Source organism: Ursus maritimus, unplaced genomic scaffold (assembly GCF_017311325.1).
Source record: "Ursus maritimus isolate PB19 unplaced genomic scaffold, ASM1731132v1 scaffold_31, whole genome shotgun sequence".
NCBI classification, from domain to species: domain Eukaryota; kingdom Metazoa; phylum Chordata; class Mammalia; order Carnivora; family Ursidae; genus Ursus; species Ursus maritimus.
The window spans coordinates 10,594,689-10,617,781 of record NW_024425675.1 but is presented as its reverse complement, the minus strand read 5'-3'; the positions used below and the strand labels follow the sequence as shown (position 1 = coordinate 10,617,781).

The 23,093-nt window shown below is 37.3% G+C and overlaps 1 protein-coding gene across 6 annotated transcripts in view; it reads left to right on the top strand.

Annotated features, from left to right (window-relative positions):
- ABI1 (abl interactor 1) overlaps window positions 1-23,093 on the top strand; it is a 123,253-nt gene that overhangs the window by 37,341 nt on the left and 62,819 nt on the right. For all 6 annotated transcript variants that reach the window (XM_008709670.2, XM_040645308.1, XM_040645312.1 and 3 more), the window contains exon 2: window positions 19,506-19,673. In XM_008709670.2, the coding sequence (XP_008707892.2) occupies window positions 19,506-19,673 (168 nt within the window). The remainder of the gene's footprint in view (window positions 1-19,505; window positions 19,674-23,093) is intronic.

Below are 23,093 nucleotides of genomic sequence, written 5' to 3'. Positions count from 1 at the left end.
GGAGATAGGGCCTTTAAGGAGGTGATTAAGTTTAAATGGAGTTTGGGGTGTGGCTCTGATAGAACTGGAGTCCTTTTAAAAGAGGAAGTGACAGCAGAGATTGATTGCTCTCCATCATGTGAGAACATGTTGAAAAGGTGGACTTCTGCAAGCTAGAGAGAGAGCTCTCACCAGAAACAGAATGCTGACCTTGGATTTTTCATCCTCTAAAACTGTTAGAAAATAAACTGCTGTTGTTGAAGACAGTCAATATTTTGTTATGGCAGCCTGAGCAGACTAGTACAGATTAAAATATAATTGCCTTGTGGGAAGGGCAAACTAGACTGATTTCTCAGATAACATTTTTTTTTTTTTAAGATTTTATTTATTTGACACACACAGCGCGGGTGCACACCCAAGCAGGGGGAGCAGCAGAGGGAGAGGGAGAAGCAGGCTCTCCGCTGAGAAGGGAGCCCGATGTGGGTCTCAATCCCAGGATCATGACCTGTGCTAAAGGCAGATGCTTAACTGACTGAGCCACCCAGGAGCCCCTAGATAACATTTTTTTTTTTTTTTAAGATTTATTTATTTGAGAGAGAGAGAAAGAGAAGGGGAGGGCCAGAGGGAGAGGCAGTGAGTATCTTAAGCCGACTCCACGCTGATGCGGGGGTCTATCTCATGACGCTGAAATCATGACCTGAGGCGAAACCAAGAGTCAGAGATGCTCAACCTACTACGCCACTGAGGTGCCCCTCAGATAACATTTTAATGAGTAACACAATCAGCTATAAATTAGTGGACTAGTTTAGAAATTGGCCTTGGTAATTTGGGAGTTACCCTAATAGATTTTTCGTCTGTATGATGAGAATTAGTGTCAGTTGTTACTTTCAAGTTTAACCAAAATCCTTTTTTTGGAATGTACTTTGCCCCCTCCCATATAAAAATTAGTAAGGATGCATTTGGCTGTAGTTAATAAAAAAGAACTCAGGCATAAGCAATAAGGAACATACATTATTTTATATCACAAGAAATTCCAAAGTAGGGTTGTCCCAGCGTTGGTTAGTTCTTTGGCTTTGTATTACCAAGGATTCAGGTTCTTTCTGTTTTCCCTTTTCTCTTTGATGGAGTGGTAGTGGGGTATTATTAGCCTTATTTTTAGTTTCCTGGTGTCTGCAAGCTGGTTGCAATAAAAATGTTACATTGTGATTGTAGAACATTTGGAAATTCCACAAAAGAACGAAGATGAAAACACAAATCGTTTATATAATCCTGATGTAATTGTTAATAATGCTGATGTATCTCCTCTCAATATCTGATGAGTTACTTTGCATAGGTATTTAATTATACCAAACAGAATTAGGTCACTAATATGTATTGTGTTTTTTTATTTTTTATTTATTTATTTTTTTAAATTAAGATTATATAAAGAGAATTTTCTTAGTAAAAGTAATTTCTTTCTGATTATTGAAGTGATCATTGAAAAAATTAAATACAGAAAAAAAATAAAGAATATTAAAAAATCACCCATATCTCATTATCCAGGTATATTTACTAATTAATATGTTAAAATATTTTTATATTTTATGTTTATATAAATAAACATATATTACATATATAAAATTATGTATATTTTAAAGATTTTATTTACTTATTTTAGGGAGAGTGTGTGTGTGTGGTGCAAGTGGGCTGAAGGGGAGAGGGAGAGAATCTCATGCAGACTCCATGCTGAGTGCAGAGCCTGTCTAGGGGCTGGATCTCATGACCCTGAGATAATGACCTGAGCCAGAGCCAAGAGTTGGCCGCTCAACTGACTGAGCCATCCTGGCACCCCTATACAGGTTTCTTTAAAAAAAACCCCAGGTATTTGGGGTGCCTGTGTGGCTCAGTTGGTTAAGTGTCCAACTGCATTGGGCTCTGCGCTCAGTGTGGGGAGTCTGCTTGAGATTCTCTTTCCCTTTCNNNNTTTGCCCCTCCCCCTTCTCTCTCTCTCTCTCTCTCTCACACACACACACTCTCTCTCTCTCTCTCAAATAAATAAATAGAGTCTTAAAAAAACAAATAAACCAGGTACATAGTCATTTTGTAATCTGCTTTTTACTGAATATACATGTTTTCTTGTGGTTCATACCCCAACATCTTTGCTTCTTCGCCTCAACCGATACCTGTTGTCTCATAAGGAGTTTCAATTGACTGAGAAAGAAAATTTGGGCCGAGTTTACAGATGGTTTTGCATCATATGCTGGTACCACCTGAAGATGGATATTTATAGCACTGTAACCACAATCAGGGGTATGACCCAGAAGGGCAGTGGTGAAGGGAAATTCTCCTGATGCGTAGAACTTTGTACCTCCTAATTTATTTTGCATGGAAAGAGAGATGGTTAGAGATGTAAATCCATTCTGACTCATGGGAGTAGCAATTCTTGGGCCTATTCATTATGGACCTGGAAAGAACATAATTGGAAGTATGGGGAGTAGATATGTAGATACACTTCTGAATGGACATTAGCTAATGTTCGTGTTCATCGTGTGAATGCCTATCAAAGAGCAATCGCAGCAGAAGGATCTTAATAATCAAGTGGACAAGGTATAACCTCTGGATTCTAGCCTCTTTCCTCATTTACCATGATCATTGCTCAGTGGGCTCATGAAAAAGATGCCAGGGCGGCAGTCATGGAGGTTGTGTGTGCATATGCTTAGCAATATGGACCTCCACTCACCAACACCAACCTGGCTACTGCTGAATGACCACCTTGCTAATAACAGAGCGCTGACACTGAATCCCAGAGAGAGCACCATTCCTTTGGTATTTCATATGACACTGCCACCCCTCTTTCTAAAAGATTTTATTTATTTATTTATTTATTTATTTATTTATTTATTTATTTGAGCACGTTTGCACGTGAGCAGGGAAAGGCAGAGGGGGAGGGAGAGGGAGAGGGAGAAAGAATCTGAAGCAGACTCCGTACTGAGAGTCAGATGTTTAACCAACTGAACCACCTAGGCACCCTCATATCACATTGCTTTTGACTAGGCAGCTCGTTTTACAGCAAGTAAAAGGTGGCATTGGGCTTATGTTCATGAAATTTCTGATTTTACCATGTTCCCCACTACCCTGAAGCAGCTGAATTGATACAACAGTGGAATGTTCTTTTGAAACTCACTGCACCAGCTGGTGGCAGTTCCTTTGTGGTGTTGGGGTAATGTTCTTTAAGTTGTGGTCCAGTCTCTGAATCAGCCACCAGTGTGTGGTGGTATTTCTTCTGTAGCCAGCATTCATAGGTTAGAGAATTAAGAGGTTGACACAGAGTGAATTCCTCTCACTATTACCCGTAATGGTCTACTAGCAAAATTTTTGCTTCTTTTCTTACAGCTCTGGGGTATGCTTATTTCGAGAGGAATGCTTCTACTGGGGAATGCAGCATTGGTTCTGTTGTACTGGAAGTTGAGCACCTGGCCACTTTGGCTTCCTGATGCCAGTGAATTCATAAGTAAAGCAAAAGATTACTGTATTGGGGGCGCCTGGGTGGCACAGCGGTTAAGCATCTGCCTTCGGCTCAGGGCGTGATCCCGGCGTTATGGGATCAAGCCCCACATCAGGCTCCTCTGCTCTGAGCCTGCTTCTTCCTCTCCCACTCCTCCTGCTTATGTTCCCTCTCTCGCTGGCTGTCTCTATCTCTGTCAAATAAATAATAAATAAAATCTTAAAAAAAAAAGATTACTGTATTGGTTAGGGTGATTGAGTCTGACCCCAAAGTGGAAATTGGGTTGCTGCTACACAGTGGTAAAGAGGAATATGTATGCAATGCAGGAGATCATCTGGAGTGCCTCCTAGTACTTCCATATCCTATGATAAAAGTTAATGGAATACTAAAACAGTCAAATACAGGCAGGGCTAATGGCAGTAATTTGAGTCAGCACACCAGGCAAGGAGTAACGACCAGATGAGATGATTGCTGAAGGCAAATGGAGTATGTGATAGATAGTGGAAGAACATTATAAATACCAGGTATGACCTCATGAACAGTTACAAGATGAAAACTCTATTGATGAGCATTTGTTCTGTACTTTAATATTTGTGTATATATTAGCCAATTCTTTTTCTCCTCTCTCCCCAGTTGTCTTATATTTAACTTTAGGTGTGTTAATAGTGGTTAACCTAATATTTCAGTATTTAAATTGCAGGATATCAAAGGGGAAGTACAACTCAGCCAGCTAGAAAAAGAATGAACATTACTCAGAGAAAGTAGACTTTGTATTCTCTTTTGGGGAGATAGAATTGTTTTGGTTGTATGAGGATGAGTGTATCATGTTAGACTAAAGCATGTTTTTGCTATTGTCTTTATTCAGGAGTTAAATATGATGAAAGAGGTTTGTACATATACCATATTGACAGAGGTATTGTGTTGGTTTGTACTGTTGGCAGTTTACTTAAGTTGAAACTATGTATCTCATAGTTCTGTATCAGGGTTCCTTCCTTGTATGGTTGTGGGTTAAAATTGGCTAAAAGAGAATTCGTTTAAGCAACATTCATTAACCTCTAAAGGTTTTTGTGGTTAGATGTAGTAAGAGGCAAAGAGGTGTTGGTGGGTTCCAGCTTGACCTTGGTCTCCTTTGCTCTGCATGTAGTTCTTTTTGCTGGTTGCAGACAGTTTCATCAACAGTGGCATCAGGCCTCTTACCTGATAGGAGACCTGCAGAAGCATAGCTTCCCAGATCTCCCCAGGAGCATTTCTTTGCAGTCCCATTTCTCCAGCTGGGTGTGTTTGGTTTCTCAAATTGGCTGATGCCTTTCTGATCCTCCCACTTCCCTTGTGGACTATCTCAGCTTTCCCAGCTATTTCTATAATTGTGTAAGGTAAAATTCTATAATTTTTTTTCTTATTCTGTTAGTCTTAGTGGCTCTGCTTCCCAGTTTGAATCCTGACTTACTACCCTTTATTTGGTAAATAGCTATCACTTTTATTGACTACATGGCATTCTAGTATATGAATTTTTTTAACCACCTGTCATTGGTCATTTTGATTATTTCTTTTTTTTCCCTTGTGATTATAAACAAAGGTGGTTGGACATCCTTAAGCATACAATGTATTTTTTGTTGTTGTTGTTTGTTTTTTTTGTTTGGTTGGTTTTATTTGTTTTTTGCACTTGACCTTTTATTTTTTTTGGGGGTAAATTCCTAGAAGTGAGGACTATATACGTTTTAAAGAACTGTTGTACATGTTGTCTAATTGGATCGTCCAGCAGTATGTGAAAATGCTTGCCCAACATACAGTCTCTATCATGGTGGCTCTTTCAATTGAATTCTTTTTTAAGTTTTCATTTAAATTCCAGTTAATTAACATACAGTATAATATTAGTTTTAGACATTCAGTATAGTGATTCAGCACTTCCATACAACACCCGGTGCTCATCACAAGTGCATTTCTTGGGGCACCTGGGTGGCTTAGTCATTTGAGCATCCTACTCTTGGTTTTGGCTCACATTGTGATCTCAGGGTGGTGGGATCGAGCCCTGCGTTGGGTTCCACACTCAGTGCCGAGTTGGCCTGAAATTCTCTCCCTTTCCCTTTCCTTCCCCCTCTGCCCCTCTCTCCCCTCACACGTGCGCTCTCTCTGTAAAATAAATAAAATCTTCCAAAAAAAAAACCCTCCAAAACCTAGAAAAACAAGTGTACTTCTTAATCCCCATCACTTCTTTTAACCCATCCTCCCACCCACCACCCCTCTCAGTGTAATTCTTTTAAGAAGAAAGAAGATCATATGAGAATATAATTAGTTAACATGGAGTTAATGGAAGGAAGCTAGTGCCTTGGGCTAAGTATGAAATATATTCTGTCAATAATACTTAAATGTGTAACTAATTTTGTGTTTAAATGTAGTGCCTCTTGGGGCGCCTGGGTGGCTCAGTTGGTTAAGCTGCTGCTTTCAGTTTGGGTCATCCCAGGATCCTGGAATTGAGCCCCATGTCTGGCTCTCTTCTCTGTGGGAGCCTGCTTCTCCCTCTCCCCTTCTTGTGTTCTCTTGTGCTCACTCTCTTTCTCTCTCTCAAATAAATAGATAAAATCTTTAAAAAAAAAAGTAGTTGCTCTTTTGAAAACTGGGTTCTTACAGGTTTTCTATTAAGCCTGTTTTTTAAAATGTAAATCTTTTTTCTTTTTTGAAGATTTTATTTATTTGACAGAGCACAAGCAGGGGGAATGAGACTTCCCCTTGATTTTGCTGGGTCGCAGTTGCTTTAAGGGGGTGATGGTAGGAGGAGCTGTGCTACTGCTTACAGTAACTAGGTTTCAACTTGAATTGTTATGCAAACAGTTTGTTCTTTTTGCTGGATATTTGCCATAACTTGGTAGGGCTTCTTTTAGTTATTTTTCACTTCTCTTGAAATGGGAATTGTGTTGGAGAAAATTACATCCTTTTAGTGCTAGCTGGGTATTGAGTACATGCCTACCCTAATCCACATGACTTCATGCTTAATAGGTTTATTTGTCAGTAGTGAACCAGCATTTGGCCTGTGTACTCTTCCCGCCCCCCCTCATCCTCTCATTCCTCTCCACAAAATGATTATGGATTCCTCCTGGAAAGCTTCTCAGGTCTCAAACAATCAAATCTTAGGTTAGCCTTTGGCAAAGTAGATGTTTTGTGTACTTTATGGTATATAAAACTCTTACTGTTACAGGTGTTAAAACTTGACATTTTAAATTCTTCCTATTAGCATTAACATACTTTTTTTTTTTAAGGGCCCTTGGAACGCTCCCTGCTCAGCGGGGAGTCTGCTTCTCCTGGCTATGCCCCTTTACCCTGCTGGTGTGCGCTCGCTCTCTCTCTCTCTCTCTCTCTCTCATGAATGAATAAAATCTTTAAAAGGAAAAAAAAAATACAGGGCCCTTAGACCAAGAAGTGTTCCTTATGTACTGTATATATAATCAATTTTAAGAAACTTCTTCCTCACCCCTTAATTTTAACATTTCTGAAATTGGGATTCATTTTACAATTAAAAAGCTGTCAGAGCAGTAGTCCTTGTACTTGTGTGAACTTGGTTGTTTTGCTGGTGGTTTAGCTGGATTATTGCAACCTGTTAACAGATCATTTATGGACCGTTTGAGGAAAGAATAGAGTCCTGGGTTTTGCCTTAAGACAATTTTGGGGGGTGACACCTTCTGGTAAGATTAAGTTAGCATTAGCTTCCAAATGTGCAGAATTGGTGTCAGCAGGTTGGAAGAAAATTCTTGAAATAATGATAGAGCCTTATCTTAAAAGATATTGTATCACCTGCAGTGGGAAGTATACAGCATCACCTATATAGTGTTCTTGCCACTTTGTTTAATCAGAATCAGTCGTAAGGGAATAATCAGACAAATCTAGTTTGTAGGACTTTCTGGAAGAAAACTGGTTTTTGGTTTTTATTTTATTATTATTATTATTTATATATTTATAAAAAAGATTTATTTATTTGAGAAAGAGAGAGTACACGAGCAGGGGGAGGGACAGAGGGAGAGAGGGAATCTCAGGCAGACTCCCAGTGTGGAGCCCAGCTGAGACCATGACCTGAGTCGAAGCCAAGAGTTGGACGCCAGGGGCGTCTCGGTGGCACAGTCGTTAAGCATCTGCCTTCGGCTCAGGGCATGATCCCAGCGTTCTGGGATCGAGCCCCACGTCAGGCTCCTCTGCTGGGAGCCTGGTTCTTCCTCTCCCACTCCCCCTGCTTCTGTTCCCTCTCTCACTGGCTGTCTCTGTCATGTCAAATAAATAAATAAAATCTTTAAAAAAAAAAGAAAAAAGAGTTGGACGCCAAACCAGGTGCCCCAGCTAATTTGGATAATATCTGTGTTTTGAACATAAAACAGTGTCAGGGTTGAAGGGTAAAGGTTATTTTAGTTTTAAGGAAACTAGATAGATATGACAATAGCTTTGGAAAATCTTTGGTTGGGTTTTGGATCATACAAAAGATACAGAGATTTTTTGGGGGGCGCCTGGGTGGCTCAGTTGGTTAAGCATCCGACTCTTGATTTTGACTCAGGTCATGATCTTGAGGTTTTGGGATTGAGCCCCGTGTTGCACTGTGTGCTCAGTTGGGAGTCTGCTTCTCCCTGTTCCTCCTCCCCTCACCCTGCTTGTGTATCCTCTCCCTGTCAAATAAATAAAATCTTAAAAAAAAAAAAATTTCTCTCCTCTCTCTGCCCCTACTACCTGTAAAAAAGGTTTTTTTGTTTGTTTCTGAATTTGGATAACTGAATATGAATTTTGTAGCAGATTTTATTACTTCATGATTAACACTGACATAAATTATCTTCTAGATAAGTCTGAAAAAGTATTTCCTATAAGTATGAAATGAATTCTTCATCAGAAAGCATTCTGACACAATTGGCAGGTTTTTTCTTAGTGATACATAAAAATCGTGCATCTAACAGCTGATTTGTTATTCTTTTGTAGACTTCGGTTATTTTTAAATGGATTGTCATGAAATTGCTTCTATAAAGAAATAGGAAAAGCCTTATATAAGCATGTAAAATATTCTATGGGAAAAATACTGACTTTGGAAAAGTTTCTGGGAGATTTGGATTAGAGGTCAGTTAAAAGTTATTAAAAGAAAAAAGTTATTAAAAGATATCATGTGACATTTCTAGAAAGGGGGAGAAAAAGTAAAGACAAAAAAAGATGGCAGAAAACTTTTTTTTTTTTTTAACGCATAGACCCCCCTCCCCCCCGCCCCTATTTGTTACCTAAGTAGGCTCATTAAAGCACTTGCAGTTAGGGCAGAGAGAAATTGTTTTTCAGAGAAAGGAAATTACCTTCAAGTCCTCTTGGCAGACTTTAAGGAAGGGTTCAAAGTGAGAAAGAGAACATTTTAAGTTATTATTTTTTTGAAATGTTATTATACAGGCCAATGCTATAGCATATGTTCTGGGTATAGGCTCTGTTTTCCATATTGGACATCTTTTAATAGTAGGACCCTATCTTAGAATGGCACTTTTAATGTTAGCCTATAGGTTGATATTTAGAGCTTAATTATATAGCTAAAATGTTTCTGTGAAGAGTTAGAAGAAAATGATTAATTCTATTAAACTTGTAAAATGAATAAATTAGCACATTTCATAAGTCAGTGGTGCCTACTGTTTGAGGAAAACAGATTTAAGGTAGAGCTAGAACAAAAGGACAGTATTGGTGTTTTGTTATTTATTTCATATGACTAAAAATGTTATATGGGTATTTAATTTTTAGGATACTTTTTTTTTAAGATTAAAGATTTTTTTATTATTTTGAAGTAATCTCTACACCTAATGTGGGGCTTGGACTTACAACCCCGAGGTCAAGAGTTGTGTGCTCCACCTGCTGAGCCAGCCAGGTACTCCTTTTTAATTTATTTTTTTAAAATTTTAAGTAGGCTCCATGCCCAATGCAGGGCTCAAACTCATGACCCTGAGATCAAGAGTTGCTCTCTCTACTGGCTGGGCCAGCCAGGCGCTCCAAGATGCTTTCTAAGAAAAGCATTCTGAGTTTATTTAAAAAATGAGTGAAAATTAATTTTTAATGTATTCCAGTTATAAAATTTTGCAGGCAGGGGAGCTTGGCTTGGCATAGTCACTGGAGCACGTGACTCTTAGGGTGCTGAGTTCAAGCCCCATGTTGGATGTGGAGCCAGTTTTAAAATTCAAAAAAAAAAATTGCATCCTTATAAAACCAAGTAAAATGTAAAAAAAAATTTTTTTTGAGAGTGAGTGGGGGTGGGGTGGGAGGAGGGGGCCGAGGAAGAGAGAAAATCTTAAGCAGGCTCCATGCCCAGTGTGGAACCTGATGCAGGGCTTGATCTCACAACTGTAGTATCATGGGCTGAGCTGAAATCAAGAGTCAGATGCTTAAATGACTGAGCCATCCAGGTGCCCCTAAAATGTGAATTTATAAAACTAAATATGATATTTTGCTGAAGTTGAAAAACAGGTATATGGGGTTATCATATTATTCTTTCTACTTGTATATATATTCTTTACTTTTCAGGGGGAATAGTAGGAGATATTCATAATTAACTGTACATGTTTTCCTCTGAATCCCTACAACTACTAAATAATGCCATCTCTTGTTTGGTCATTTAGAAGAAATTAGATTTGAATTTTTTTTTTTTTTAAACAGGGCTCAATACATTGATGCCCTCATTAAAATCAGGTTCTTAGTATTAGAGGATTTAAAATGAGGCAGTAGGCAACAAACAGGTTACTGCCATAACCATGAAGCCATTGAAAATTGTTTTTTGAAAAAGATGCTTACCTAGACTGGCACATGGAGAAATGCTCATGGTATATTTAATGGAAAAAGCAGGGCGTTAACTGTAGGGTATAATGTCAGTTTTTTCATTCTTGCATACAAACACATACTGGAGAGACTTGGAAGAAAATACACTAACATGTTAACATGGTCTATTTGATAGGACCATGATACATTTTTTTTCATTTTTCATTTATATTTCTCTTTTTCTGTATTTTTCTGTTAAAAATCAGGCAAAAAAATTTTTAAAAAACTATATAGTATTTGTTTTCATTTAGAATGCATTAGTTTTGGGGCACCTGGGTGGCTCAGTTGGCTAAGCGTCTGCCTTCGGCTCAGGTCATGATCCCGGGGTCCTGGGATCAAGCCCCACATCAGGCTCCCTGCTAAGCAGGGAGTCTGCTTCTCCCTCTGCTCCTCCCCCGATCATGCGCGCGCTCTCTCTCTCTCTCTCTCTCTCGCTCACTCTCTCTCAAATAAATAAATCTTTTTTAAAAAAAGAATGCATTAGTTTTTAAGCATAGTCATGACAAGGATGTTCTCCGTTTCTTTTAGGATTTAAGTATTTACATGAGGTGGAGGGGGGAAGAGTTTTGCTTTGGTAAGAGATGAAGGTTGAGAGAATGAGGGAGAGGAAATATTGTTAAAGGAAAATGTATAGATACGAGAGAGATTGCTTATAGCTAGTAATTTACACTTGAGGGAGGGGGGAAAAGATCACTCTGCCTTTGTAGTCACCTTGAAGGGCAAGAAAAGGACTTATAGGTATAGATATTACTTGAAAATGTTCTTTACTACAGCTAGCAGATCCTGACTCAGTAAAGCTTGATTTCCACAGGTAGAGGAGGAAAGAAGACAGCTAGTTTTATGTATGGGCTGTTCATAAAATTCAGTTATCTAAGGAATTTCCTGTTTAGTTCTTGGCTACATTGTTTATTTTGAGTTTAGCTCTTTTAAATAATTAACTTTATCTTTTAAAGCTGAACATGTTTATTTCCATTTTAAGAAAACTTCATCAGTGGCATAAGACGGGGGTGGCAAATGGATTTCATATCACATGTCAGCTCCTGGAGTGATTAGTTAAGAGTTTTTAGACTTTGCAGGGAAGACTGCTATAATTAACACTGTCTGTTTTAGTTCTTGAAGAAATGTTGAATATTTGTCTTCTAGTTTATAATCCATTTTGTATGATGCTTTGGAACGTACTAAAGCTATTGGTAGTGATTCAGTTAAAGTATAAAAAAAAGCAGGAGGGAGACCAACTATTGGATACTAAATTTACAATTTGAGATAAGCAACAGCAGCAATTCTTGTCTAGACTTTACTTTTAAATTCAGTGACCTGTAGAGGAAATTAACTATAACTGTGTCTTCAGTAAGGTAGCTGCAATCCACATGTGGTTCTTGGGCACTTTTTAAAATGTGGCTAGTTTGACTGAAAATGAATTTTTAAATTTCACTTCATTTTAATTATTTTAAATTTAAGTTAAAAATGGAAATTGTAAAATATTTTCTGTTAAACACAACTTCATTGTTTTGGTAGGACTACATTTTACTTTAAGAATTGCATTGGAACAGGGGCGCCTGGGTGGCTCAGTCGTTAAGCGTCTGCCTTCGGCTCAGGGCGTGATCCCAGGGTCCTGGGATTGAGCCCTGCATAGGGCTCCCTGTTCCGCTGGGAGCCTGCTTCTTCCTCTCCCACTCCCCCTGCTTGTGTTCCCTCTCTCACTGGCTGTTTCTCTCTCTGTCAAATAAATAAATAAAATCTTTAGAAAAATAAAATAAAATAAAATAAAAAAGAATTGCATTGGAACATTCATGGGAGGTTTTTATGTCTAGGCCTGGAAGTGGCATCCATTTCTGCTATCATTCCATTGACAGTATTTAGTTTTGTGACCATGTGATTAGGGAAGCTGGAAAATAAAGTATAATTTTGTGCTCTAGAGGAAGGGAGAATAGATTTTAGTACAAAACTAGAGTCTTTCCTACTCTTGTAAAAGAAAAGTGTGCAACTTGTAGACTGAAAACAAAAAGGCAGATGAAACTCTAAAATTCAGTGGATGACCGAAAATAACCAAGTGTCACTCAAGATTAAATCTGCCTAGTTTGGTAAACATACTAAGAATAGAAAGTACTTCCTTAACTTCATAAAGGGCATATACCTTCGTAAAGGTCAGATGCCCAAAAAGCCAGAGCAGTAGAGCAAGAAAAAGAAGGTATAGAAATTGGAAAGTAAGAAGTAAAATCATCTTTCATGATTGTCTGTGTACAATGTCCTAAGAAATCTACGAAAAAGCAACTGCAGCAAATAATTTAGCAGTGTTGCAGCATTACAAGGTCAGTATTCAAAAATCAGTTGTACTTTTATAAGCTTGCAATGAATAATTGGCAATTGAAATTATAAAAACAGTACCATTCATGATAGCATAAAAAATATGAAATATATAGAGATAAATTTAACAAAAGGTTTGCAGTTGTAAACAAACACTTTAAATTTTCTCAGCAAAGTTTTTAAGAAGACCTAAATAATAGGAGAGGGTTATTGTGTTCATATCTGGAAGATGCGGTATTGTTAAATGGCAGTTTTCTCCAAATTTATTTATAGATTCAGTGTAATTCCAGTCAAATTTTCAGGGGGCTCTTTTGTGGAAATTGACAAACTAATTCTAAAATTTACATGAAAGTGCAAAAGACTTAGAAATATCTAAAACAGGGGCACCTGGGTGGCTCAGTCGTTAAGCGTCTGCATCCAGCTCAGGGCGTGATCCCAGGGTCCTGGGATCGAGCCTTGCGTCGGGCTCCCTACCCTGCAGGGAGCCTGCTGCTTCCTCTCCCTCTTCCCCTGCTTGTGTTCCCTCTCTCGCTGGCTGTCTCTCTCTCTGTCAAATAAATAAATAAAATCTTAAAAAAAAAAAATCTAAAACAATCTTGAAAAAAGAAAAACAAATCTGGGGTACCTGTCTTCAAGAGTTACTAAAGCTATAGTAATCAATACAGTATAGTACTAGATGAGGATCAACAGATGTAACAATGGAACCCAAAAGAGAGCCCAGAAATTGACCTATATCTATGCAGTCAATTGATTTTTGAGTAAGTGCCAAGAGAATTCACTGAAGAAAAGGGTGATCTTTTCAACAAATGATGCTGGAACAGTTGTATATTTATGTATAAGAGTTTTGACCATTACCCTAACTTGGCACCATATGCAGAAAGTTTATATGAAGTAGATCATAGGTCTGTCTAAATGTGGAGCAAAAATTATAAAACTTCTGAAGGAAAACATGGAAATTTTAGTGACCTTGGGTTTGGCAAAGATTTTTAAAAACAGGACACAAAAATCATGAAATATAAAAGAAAAAACTATAAATTGGACTTCATTAAAAGAAAAGTATTTTTCCCTTCAAAAGACTTAATGAAAAGGCAGGCTACTGACTGGGAGAAATATTTGTAAAACATATCTAACAAAAGACTTGTATGCAGTTTATAAAATCAACTCAGTAATAAAGCAAACCGGTTAAAAATGGGCAAAAGATTTGAACACTTACTGAAGAAGTGAATAGTATATAAGCGTTTGAAAATATGCTCGTCATGATTTAATAGAGAAATTGAAATTAAAACCACTAGTAGAATGGTTAAAATTAAAAAGACTGACCATGCCTAATGTTGCCAAGGATGTGGAAAAACTAGAACTCACATACATTGCTGGTGGGAATACCAAATGGTATTGCCACATTGGAAAATAGTTTAGCAGTTTCTTATAATGTTAAACAGAAACTTAATTTACCATGGACTTGGCAATTCTGTTCTTAGGTATTTACCTAGGTATTACCCAAGAGAAATGAAAACATGTCTACTCAAAGACTTAGACTCAGAAATTTGTAGCAGTTTTAGTCATAGTAGCCCCAAACTGGAAACAAACCAAATGTCTATCAGCTGATGAGTAGATAAACAAATTGTGGTAAATCCATACAATGGAATATTGCTTGGCAATAACGAGGATAAATTTTGAGAGCAATATTCTAAGTGAAGGAAGCCAGACATAAAAGACTATATAATTTTTTTTAATTTTTATTTTTATTTATTTATTTTTTATAATGATTTTTTTATTATATTATGTTAGTCACCATACAGTACATCCCCGGTTTCCGATGTAAGGCTCGATGATTCATTAGTTGTGTATAACACCCAGTGCACCCTGCAATACGTGCCCTCCTTACTACCCATCACCGGCCTATCCCATTCCCCCACCCCCTTCCCTTCTGTGGCCCTCAGTTTGTTTCTCATAGTCCATAGTCTCTCATGTTTCATTCCCCCTTCTGATTACCCCCCCTTTCTTTATCCCTTTCTTCCCCTACCGATCATCCTAGTTCTTATGTTCCATAGATGAGAGAAATCATATGATAGTTGTCTTTCTCTGCTTGACTTATTTCACTTAGCATTATCTCCTCCAGTGCCGTCCATGTTGTAGCAAATGTTGAGAACTCGTTCTTTCTGATAGCTGAGTAATATTCCATTGTATATATGGACCACAACTTCTTAATCCAGTCATCTGTTGAAGGGCATCTCGGCTCCCTCCACGATTTAGCTATTGTGGACATTGCTGCTATGAACATTGGTGTGCATATGGCCCTTCTCTTTACTACGACAAAAGACTATATAATTTTGATTCCATTTATATGAAACTCTAGAACAGGCAAAACTGTAGTGGCAGAAAGAAATCAGTGGTTTCCAACGTCCAGAGAATGGGGAAGTAGTTGACTGTAAAAGGACATGAGAGAAATGCTCTTTATCATACTGGCTACATTATTGTACACTTTTGTCAATGCACACTGAATTGTATACTTGAAAAAATTTTTTTTTTTGAAGATTTTATTTATTTGACAGAGAGACACAACTAAAGAGGGAACACAGGCAGGGGGAGTGGAGAGGGAGAAGCAGGCTTCCCTCTGAGCAGGGAGCCTGATGCGGGGCTCGATCCCAGGACCCCAGGATCATGACCTGAGCTGAAGGCAGACACCTAATGACTGAGCCACCCAGGTGCCCCTGTATACTTGAAATTTTTGAATTGTATAAATTTATACTTTAATAAAGCTGACATACCCATCCACTCCTGAGGTGGTTCTTAGCATCCTACCAAACTGGTCAATGACCTTTTTAGAAAAAAATTTTTAGGGGCACTTGGCTGGCTCAGTCGGTCTTAGAGCATGCAACTCTTGCAGGGTTGTGAGTTCGAGCCCCATGTTGGGCATAGAGATTGCTTAAAAAAAGTAATATTGTTATGAACTCTCAGATTTAATGTGTTTCATTACATTGTAGTTATTATCCTCAATTATGGTTACAGTGTACCATCTGTGGTCTCTGGAAGCTTATTTCACTTGATTCCCAAGTGTTTTTGACATGACCTTAGAGTTATCCTTGGTGGCTTTCACATGCCTTGTGCATCTTGTGCATTTCCTGTCCTAGACTTGTAGTTGGCTAGGAGTTTAGATTCCTTGCAGTGGAGAGTGGTATTAGAGATTACAATCTGGGTAATAAGTAGTGTTCCATGGCCACTAGACAGTCATTATTTTTAGGCCTTATCCTTTTTTTCTTCCTTGCTTTGTTCAGGTATAATTGACAAATAAAATTGTAATATATTTAAAGTATACTTTGTGATAGTTTGGTATACGTACACGTTGAGAAAGGATTCCTTCCATCTAGCTAATTAACACATCCGTCACCTCACATATTTATCTTTCTTCCCCTTTTTTGGTGACAACATTTAAGTTCTACTCTTTTAGCAAATTTCAATTATATAGTATGGTTGTTACCAACTGTAGTCACCATGTTTTACATATAGGCCATTTCTTTGGACAGGGGTAGGATATTGATATGTGATATGATAAAACATAAATTGGGTTCAGACTGTTGTTTTCAATTTAAGACCAGAACAACATGTTTTTTCTTAAACCTTGTTCTTCTTGCAATCAGAGTCTCTTGAATCATACCAAGATCTCACTTCTCAATGACATAAACACACAATGACTTGCTTCATCTCACACTACACAAACAACAGTCTCAGGATAATTTCAAAACTACCACCAGCAGTAAAATGATTGACAGTAGTTTCAACGGTGTTTTTTTTTTTCTTTTCACTTTGAATTATTTTTGTCTTAAAGATAAATCCCATTAAGAATGAACAGTCAAGGGGCACCTGGATGGCTCAGTCGGGTACATGTCCAACTCTTGATTTTTGCTCAGGTTATGATCTCAGGGTGGTGAGATGAGCCCCTTGTTGCTGCACATTGGGTGTGGAGCCTGCTTAAGATTCTCTCCCCCTTTTCCCGCTGCCCCTCCCCGACCCCTCTAAAAAAAAAAAAAAGAATGAACAATCAAATTACTGTCATTTGAAGTCACTTTTTATTTCCCCTTTGGTTAAGCTACTAATTGGACACACAGTTAGGCACATTTTACATCTAATTTTTGGGTAATTTTTTGAAATTTAATTTTGTTTTATAATTGTGTAAATTATTTACATAGTTCTAAAAACAAATCTACAAAACAAGGTATGTTTAAGAAATGTTAGCTATGCTCCCTCCAACCTGTTTAACCCTTCACCCTAAATGTAATTATTTTTTAATTTTTTTTTTTAAGATTTTATTTATCCATTAGAGAACATGTAAGGGGGGGAGGGGCCCAAGGGAGAAGGAGAAGCAGACTCCCTGTTGAGCAGGGAGCCCGATGTGGGGCTTGATACCAGGACCAAGAGATCATGACCTGAGCTGAACGCTTAACTGACAGAGCAACCCAGGTGCCCTTAAATGTTATTATTATTTTTTTAAATGTTGTAGATTAGGGGCACCTGGTGGCTCAGTCAGTTAAGCGTTCAACTCTTGGTTTCCGCTCAGGTCATGACTTCAGGGTCCTCGAATTGAGCCCTCTGTCGGGCTCTGTGCGCAGTGGGGAGTCTGCTTTCCTTCTTCCTCTGCCTCCCTCACTTCATGCACTCTATCAGTTTCTCTCTAAATAAGTCTTAAAAAAGTAAAGTGTTTATTCTTCCTTCTTAAAAAATACAAGCATATATTCTCATATCTTTCCCCATTTTTTAAATGGTAGCATTCCAGAAACATTTTTTTTCCGTCTTGTGTTTTTCACCTTAACAATATTCTAGAGATCATGGTGTAGTGGTAATAATGACATTCCTTATTGCAGCAGTATAGTACTCCAATGTTTAGAGAGCCCATAATTTATTCAGTCCTCTATTGATGATTATATGGGTTGTTGCCTATCTTTTACTATCATAAATAAATTGTGCTATCATGAATAACTGCATTATATATTTTTGCCAGTGGTTTTTTGAGGTAGATTCCTAAAATGAGATTACTGGGACAGAAAATAAATTGGTATGTAATTTTGCTGGTTATCACCAGCAATGTATCAGGGAGTCTTTTATTTTTTAAAAGATTTTATTTATTTATTTGTTTGTTTGTTTATTTAAGATCGAGAGAGAGAGCAAGCAAGCATGTTGGGGGGGGGTGCAGAGAGAGGGGGAGAGAATCCTCAAGCTGACTCTTCACTGAGTGTAGAGCCCAATGATCCCAGGACCCTGAGATCATGACCTAAGCAGTAATCAAGAGTTGGTGGCTTAACTGACAAGCCACCCAGGTGCCCCTGCATTTCTTTTTTCTTTTCTTTTCTTTTTTTAACATTTTATTCATTCATTCATTTGAGAGAGAGAGAGAGAGGGAGAGACCACAGCAGGGGAAGGGGCAGAGGGAGAGGGAGAAGCAGGCTTCCTGATGAGCAGGGAGCCTGACGCGTGGCTTGATCCCAGGACCCTGGGATCATGACCTAAGCCGAAAGCAGACACTTAACCAACTGAGCCACTCAGGTGCCTTGCATTTCTTTTCTTTTCTTTCTTTTTTTTTTTTTTTTATAGTGAATAGGTTGAATGTCTTTTCAAATGGTTAAAAATCGTTGCATTGCCTTTTGTGTGAACTGTTAGACCTCTGTTTTTTTAAATTGATTCTTGGTCTTTTTCATTTTTAGATTATATATTAATGATATTTACCCTCTATTTGTGATCTAAGTTGTTGCCTCCATCCCCCTACACAGAGTTTATCACTTGTCTTTGAACTTTGTTCTGATCTTTGCTTTAAACTTTTTTGCCTCTGAACTTTCTCACCACTTGACTCTGAGTTATGTACAGGACTTCGGGAAGAACAGGTGTGTAAAGGTTTGGTTTATAAGATTAACAGTTTTTGTGGAGATGAGAGATGTGGTTATAATGGATAACAGGGAGGTTGGATTTCTGATGTTGATTAATGTAAACAGGAATATAAAATGGAATGGATTTAATCTATGTCATTGTTGGTAGGTGTTGGGATATTTTGTTAACATTTGTTAAGTAGAGCCTCTGGATGATGAGCCAAGGTTCAACAAAAGACTTCGAGGGAAAGTGGAATAGAGAAGTTTATTACTCACAGGTCCTGGGGGTACGCAGTATGATGTCTCCAGGGGACACAGGGAGAGTTCAGTGCAGGATGTAGGCAGGCAGTGAGCAGCAGGACTTGGTGTGTAAGCCTTTATTAGGGTCCTCAGGTGCAGTGCTCTGGGGTTCCCAGGTTAATTGTGGATTGGTCAGTTCAAACCAAAAACGAGGGTTTTGATAACCTCCAGGGTGGTCTTTTCTAAGGGGCACAAAAGAGGAAGGAGCTGGGAGACAGGAGAGATTGTTTATCACAAAGGGGTTTTGGGGAATCTGGAACTTAAATTTGCTTGTGATCTTGAGAGCCGTTATCTAGGTCATGCACTGTTGGGAGGAGGTAGTATCAATATAAGGCCCCTTTAGGCCACTTAGCCACACAAAGTGGATGCTGAGGCAGAGTATTACAGAGTAGTTTAGCTAAACTCTCAACAGTGGGTTAGGAGGTTGGGGCTGGCATAAGGTCCTAAAGATGTAATGTGCTAAATTGGTGGTTTAAGGGGCTTTAGGTGACTCAGAACCAACTGTAATGTATGATTCTGATGATAGTCACTTGGTGGCTCCTTTGGTGGACCTCAGTGGATTGGCCACTCAAGAGACAGTGGGTCCCACCCAGCAGATAGGATTTCTGCCGTGGCCTAACCAGTGTCCCGAGACTATCATCAGACTTATCTGATAAGTTTTTTGATTCAGCTGGGTCTTTCCATTAAAAAATATAATTATAACTTTGCCTTTCTATAGAATATATGTTTAATGAATATTAACGTAAGTATTGTTTTTTTGTTGTTGTTGTTCTTATTTTCAGGCTGCAGATAAGAGAAAAGCTTTAGAAGAGACCAAAGCCTACACAACGCAATCCCTAGCTAGTGTTGCTTATCAAATAAATGCATTGGCCAACAATGTACTCCAATTGCTGGATATCCAAGCCTCTCAGCTTCGGAGAATGGAGTCTTCCATCAATCATATCTCACAGGTAACAGTTTGTGCAAGGCTCTACGTTCACATTTAATCAGCTGGCAGAATAGAAGCTGCAGAGTCAAAGAAGTAGATTGCCTGAAAATATGGATTCTTTACTCACCTTAATGACTGTAGTTATTTAGGTTCGGCTTTGAGTTCAGTATACCTACTTTTCTTTTTCTTTTTTTTAAATTTTTTGTGTTCGTGGTGAAATATACTTAACATAAAATTTGCCATTTTAACCATTTTTTAGTGTATAGTTCATTGGCATTAAGTATGCTCTTACTGTTGTTTAACCATTACCAGTTATCCTACTGTTAAAGCCTTTTTTTGAGGTAAAATAAATTGCACATAATTAAAGCATACAATTTTATAAATTTTGATACACATACTACCCTGGAGACCATCAGCACATTCAAGATAATGAACACCGACCAACCCCCAATTTTTTCATCCTTCTTTGTTATCCTACCTTTCTATCCCCTGTTCTCAGACTTTCTGTCACTATGGATTAGTTTGTATTTTCTAGAGTTCTATATAGATAGAATTATATGATATATACTGGTTTTTTGTCTGACTTCTTTCAGCATAATTATTTTGAGATTCATCCATGTTATGTGTAAAAATATTCCACTCCTTTTTTATTGCTGAGTACTACATTGTTCCACATTTTGTTTATCCATTCATGTGTTGATGAACATCTGGATTGTTTTTGGGTTTTGCCTATTACAAATAAAACTTCTATGAATATTTGTGTACAAGTCTTTATATGGCCATATGTTTTTATTTCTCGGTTAAATTAAATACCTCTTGAGTGGAATGGTAGATGAGTTACATGGTAGATATCTGTTTAACTTCATAACCAAATTTATACCTGAATTATTTTCCAAAATGATTATACCATTTTATCTTCCTACCAGCACTATATGAAAGTTTTAGTTGCCTCACGTCCCCACCAGCACTTGATATGGTCAGTCTTTTTAGTTTTAGCTATTCAATTAGGTGTTTAGGTATTCTAATACTGGTGTTTTAGTTTCCATTTCCCTGGTGATGATTAATGATGTTGAGCATCTTTTCATGTGGCTCTGTAGGTTTTAGTATTTTAAGGGTTGCCCATCTTTTGTCAGATTTATTCCAAAATATATCATATTTTTATGCCATTGTAAATGGTATTTTTTATAATGTTATCTTGATCATTTTTTGCTTGTATGTACAGAAATACAATTGATATTTGTATGCTTATTTTGTATCCTTGTTAAAGTCACTTAATAGTTACAGTAGTTGTTGTATAGATTTCATTGGATTTTCTACATAGAAGATTAAATACAGTTTTAGTTTTACTTCTTTACTTTCTTTCCTCTCCTCCCCACCACCTCCCCCTCTTCCTTCCTCCTTTCCTTTCCTTTTTTTTTTTTTTTTTGCCTTACTACACTAGTTTGATCCTTCAAGAAGATGTTGAATAGGGGTAGTGAAAGTGGACATTGTTTTCTTTTTATTTTAGTAAGAAAGCATTTAGTTTATCACTATTATGTGTATTATAGGTTTTTCAGAAATATGCTTTATGATATTGAGGAAGTTGCCTTCTCAAGGTGCAGTTTGCTGAGAGTTCTTACTAGGAGTGTGTGATGGATTTTGTCAAATGCTTTTTCTGTGTCTGTTGAAATGATTTTTTTTTTTTAATGTTAAACTAGCCTTGCCTTCCTTGGATAAACTCCATGTGTCTTGTGATGTATTCTCCATTTCATAGATTGTAAGACTTCATTTGCTAAAATTTTGTTAAGAACTTTTTGCTTCTATGCTTCTGAGAGTTATTGTAATGTCTTTGTCTGGTTTTGGTGTCACTATAATGCTGGCTTTACAAATACGTCAGACAGTATTCCCTCCTCTTCACTTCTATGGAAAAGTGTCGAATTGATACTTGCTACCTTTTATATGTTTGGTAGAATTCACCAGCGAAGCCATCTGGGCCTGGAATATTTCTTGGCAGGGAGGTTTTATCTATGTATTTAATGTCTGTAGTAGATATAGGGCTGTTCTCTCTGTTTCTTCTTAAGTAAGCTTTGTATTTTTCCAGGAATTTGGCCATTTCACATATGTTGTCATATTTATTTGCATAAGGGTGTTATTAACATTCCCTTATTTTAATATTTGTAGAATCTGTAGTGATGTCACATTTCTCATTCTTGATATTCTTAAATGGTGTCTTTTCTCTTTTTAAACTGGTAAGTATGGCTAGTTTATCAATTTTATTGATCTTCTAAAAAAGTCCTCAGCTTTTGGTTTCATTAATTTTCTGTACTGTTTTTCTGTTTTCTATTTTGTTGATTTTTATTTTGTAGTTGATTATTTCTTCTCCTTTTCCTTTCCTTGGAATTAATTTACTCTTATTTTATGCTTTCTTAAAGTAAAAGGTGAGGTCTTTGAGAGCCTTTATCTTTCCTTATATAGGTGTTTTAGGTCTATAAATTTCCTTTGAAATAGTCTGTTATCTGTATCTCAAATTTAGGTATGTTGTACTTTCATTTTCATTCAGCTCGAAATAATTTCAAATTCTCCTTTTTGGGTTCTTCTCTGGCCCAGGGGCTATTTGGAAATATTTCAGGATTTTCAAAGGATCTCTCAGCTATTGATTTCTAATTTAATTCTGCAGTAGTGAGAAAATATTATATGATATGACTCCTTTCAAATTTATTATAAATTGTTTTGTGTGCACTTGAATGTGTATTTTGTTATAGTTGGGTGGAATGTTCTGTAAATCTCATCAGGTCAAGTTAGTTGATAATATTGTTCAGTTCTTCTACATCCATGCTAATTTTCTGTCTTGTTAATTTATTAATTGTTGAGGAAGGTGTGTTGTAATCTCTGACTCAAGTTTTTTATATATTCTCTTTCTCTTTGAATTTTTATCACATTTTAATGTATTTTGGAGCTATGTTATTAACATAATACTGTAAATGCTTAGGTTTGTAATGTACTATTGATGGATTTATCATTATGAAAAGACTTTTTTTTAAATCATTGGTAAGCCTAGGTTTGACTAAGGTAGATGTAGTTTGTCCAGGCACTGGGGAGATGGAGTGAGTTCCTGCAGTAGAGGTGCTAATTGGATCAGTGCTCTGAGTTCTCAGACTTTCTGTTCTCAGGCACACTTAGCATCTTAAATTATTGAGAGTGCAAGGGTTTTGGTTTATATAGTAGATTCTCCAGTATTTATCATAGCAGAAATTAAAACTGATAAATTTTAACGTACTTACTAACTTACGATAAACATACCCATTACATGTTAATACAAATAACATTTTAATGAAAAATAACTCTTACCCAAAACAAAAAAATTTGTGAGAAGAGTGGCATTGTTTTTACATTTCTGCAAATCTTTTTAATGTTTTGTTTAATAAAAGATAACTGGATTCTCATACCTTTTTTTTTTTTTTTT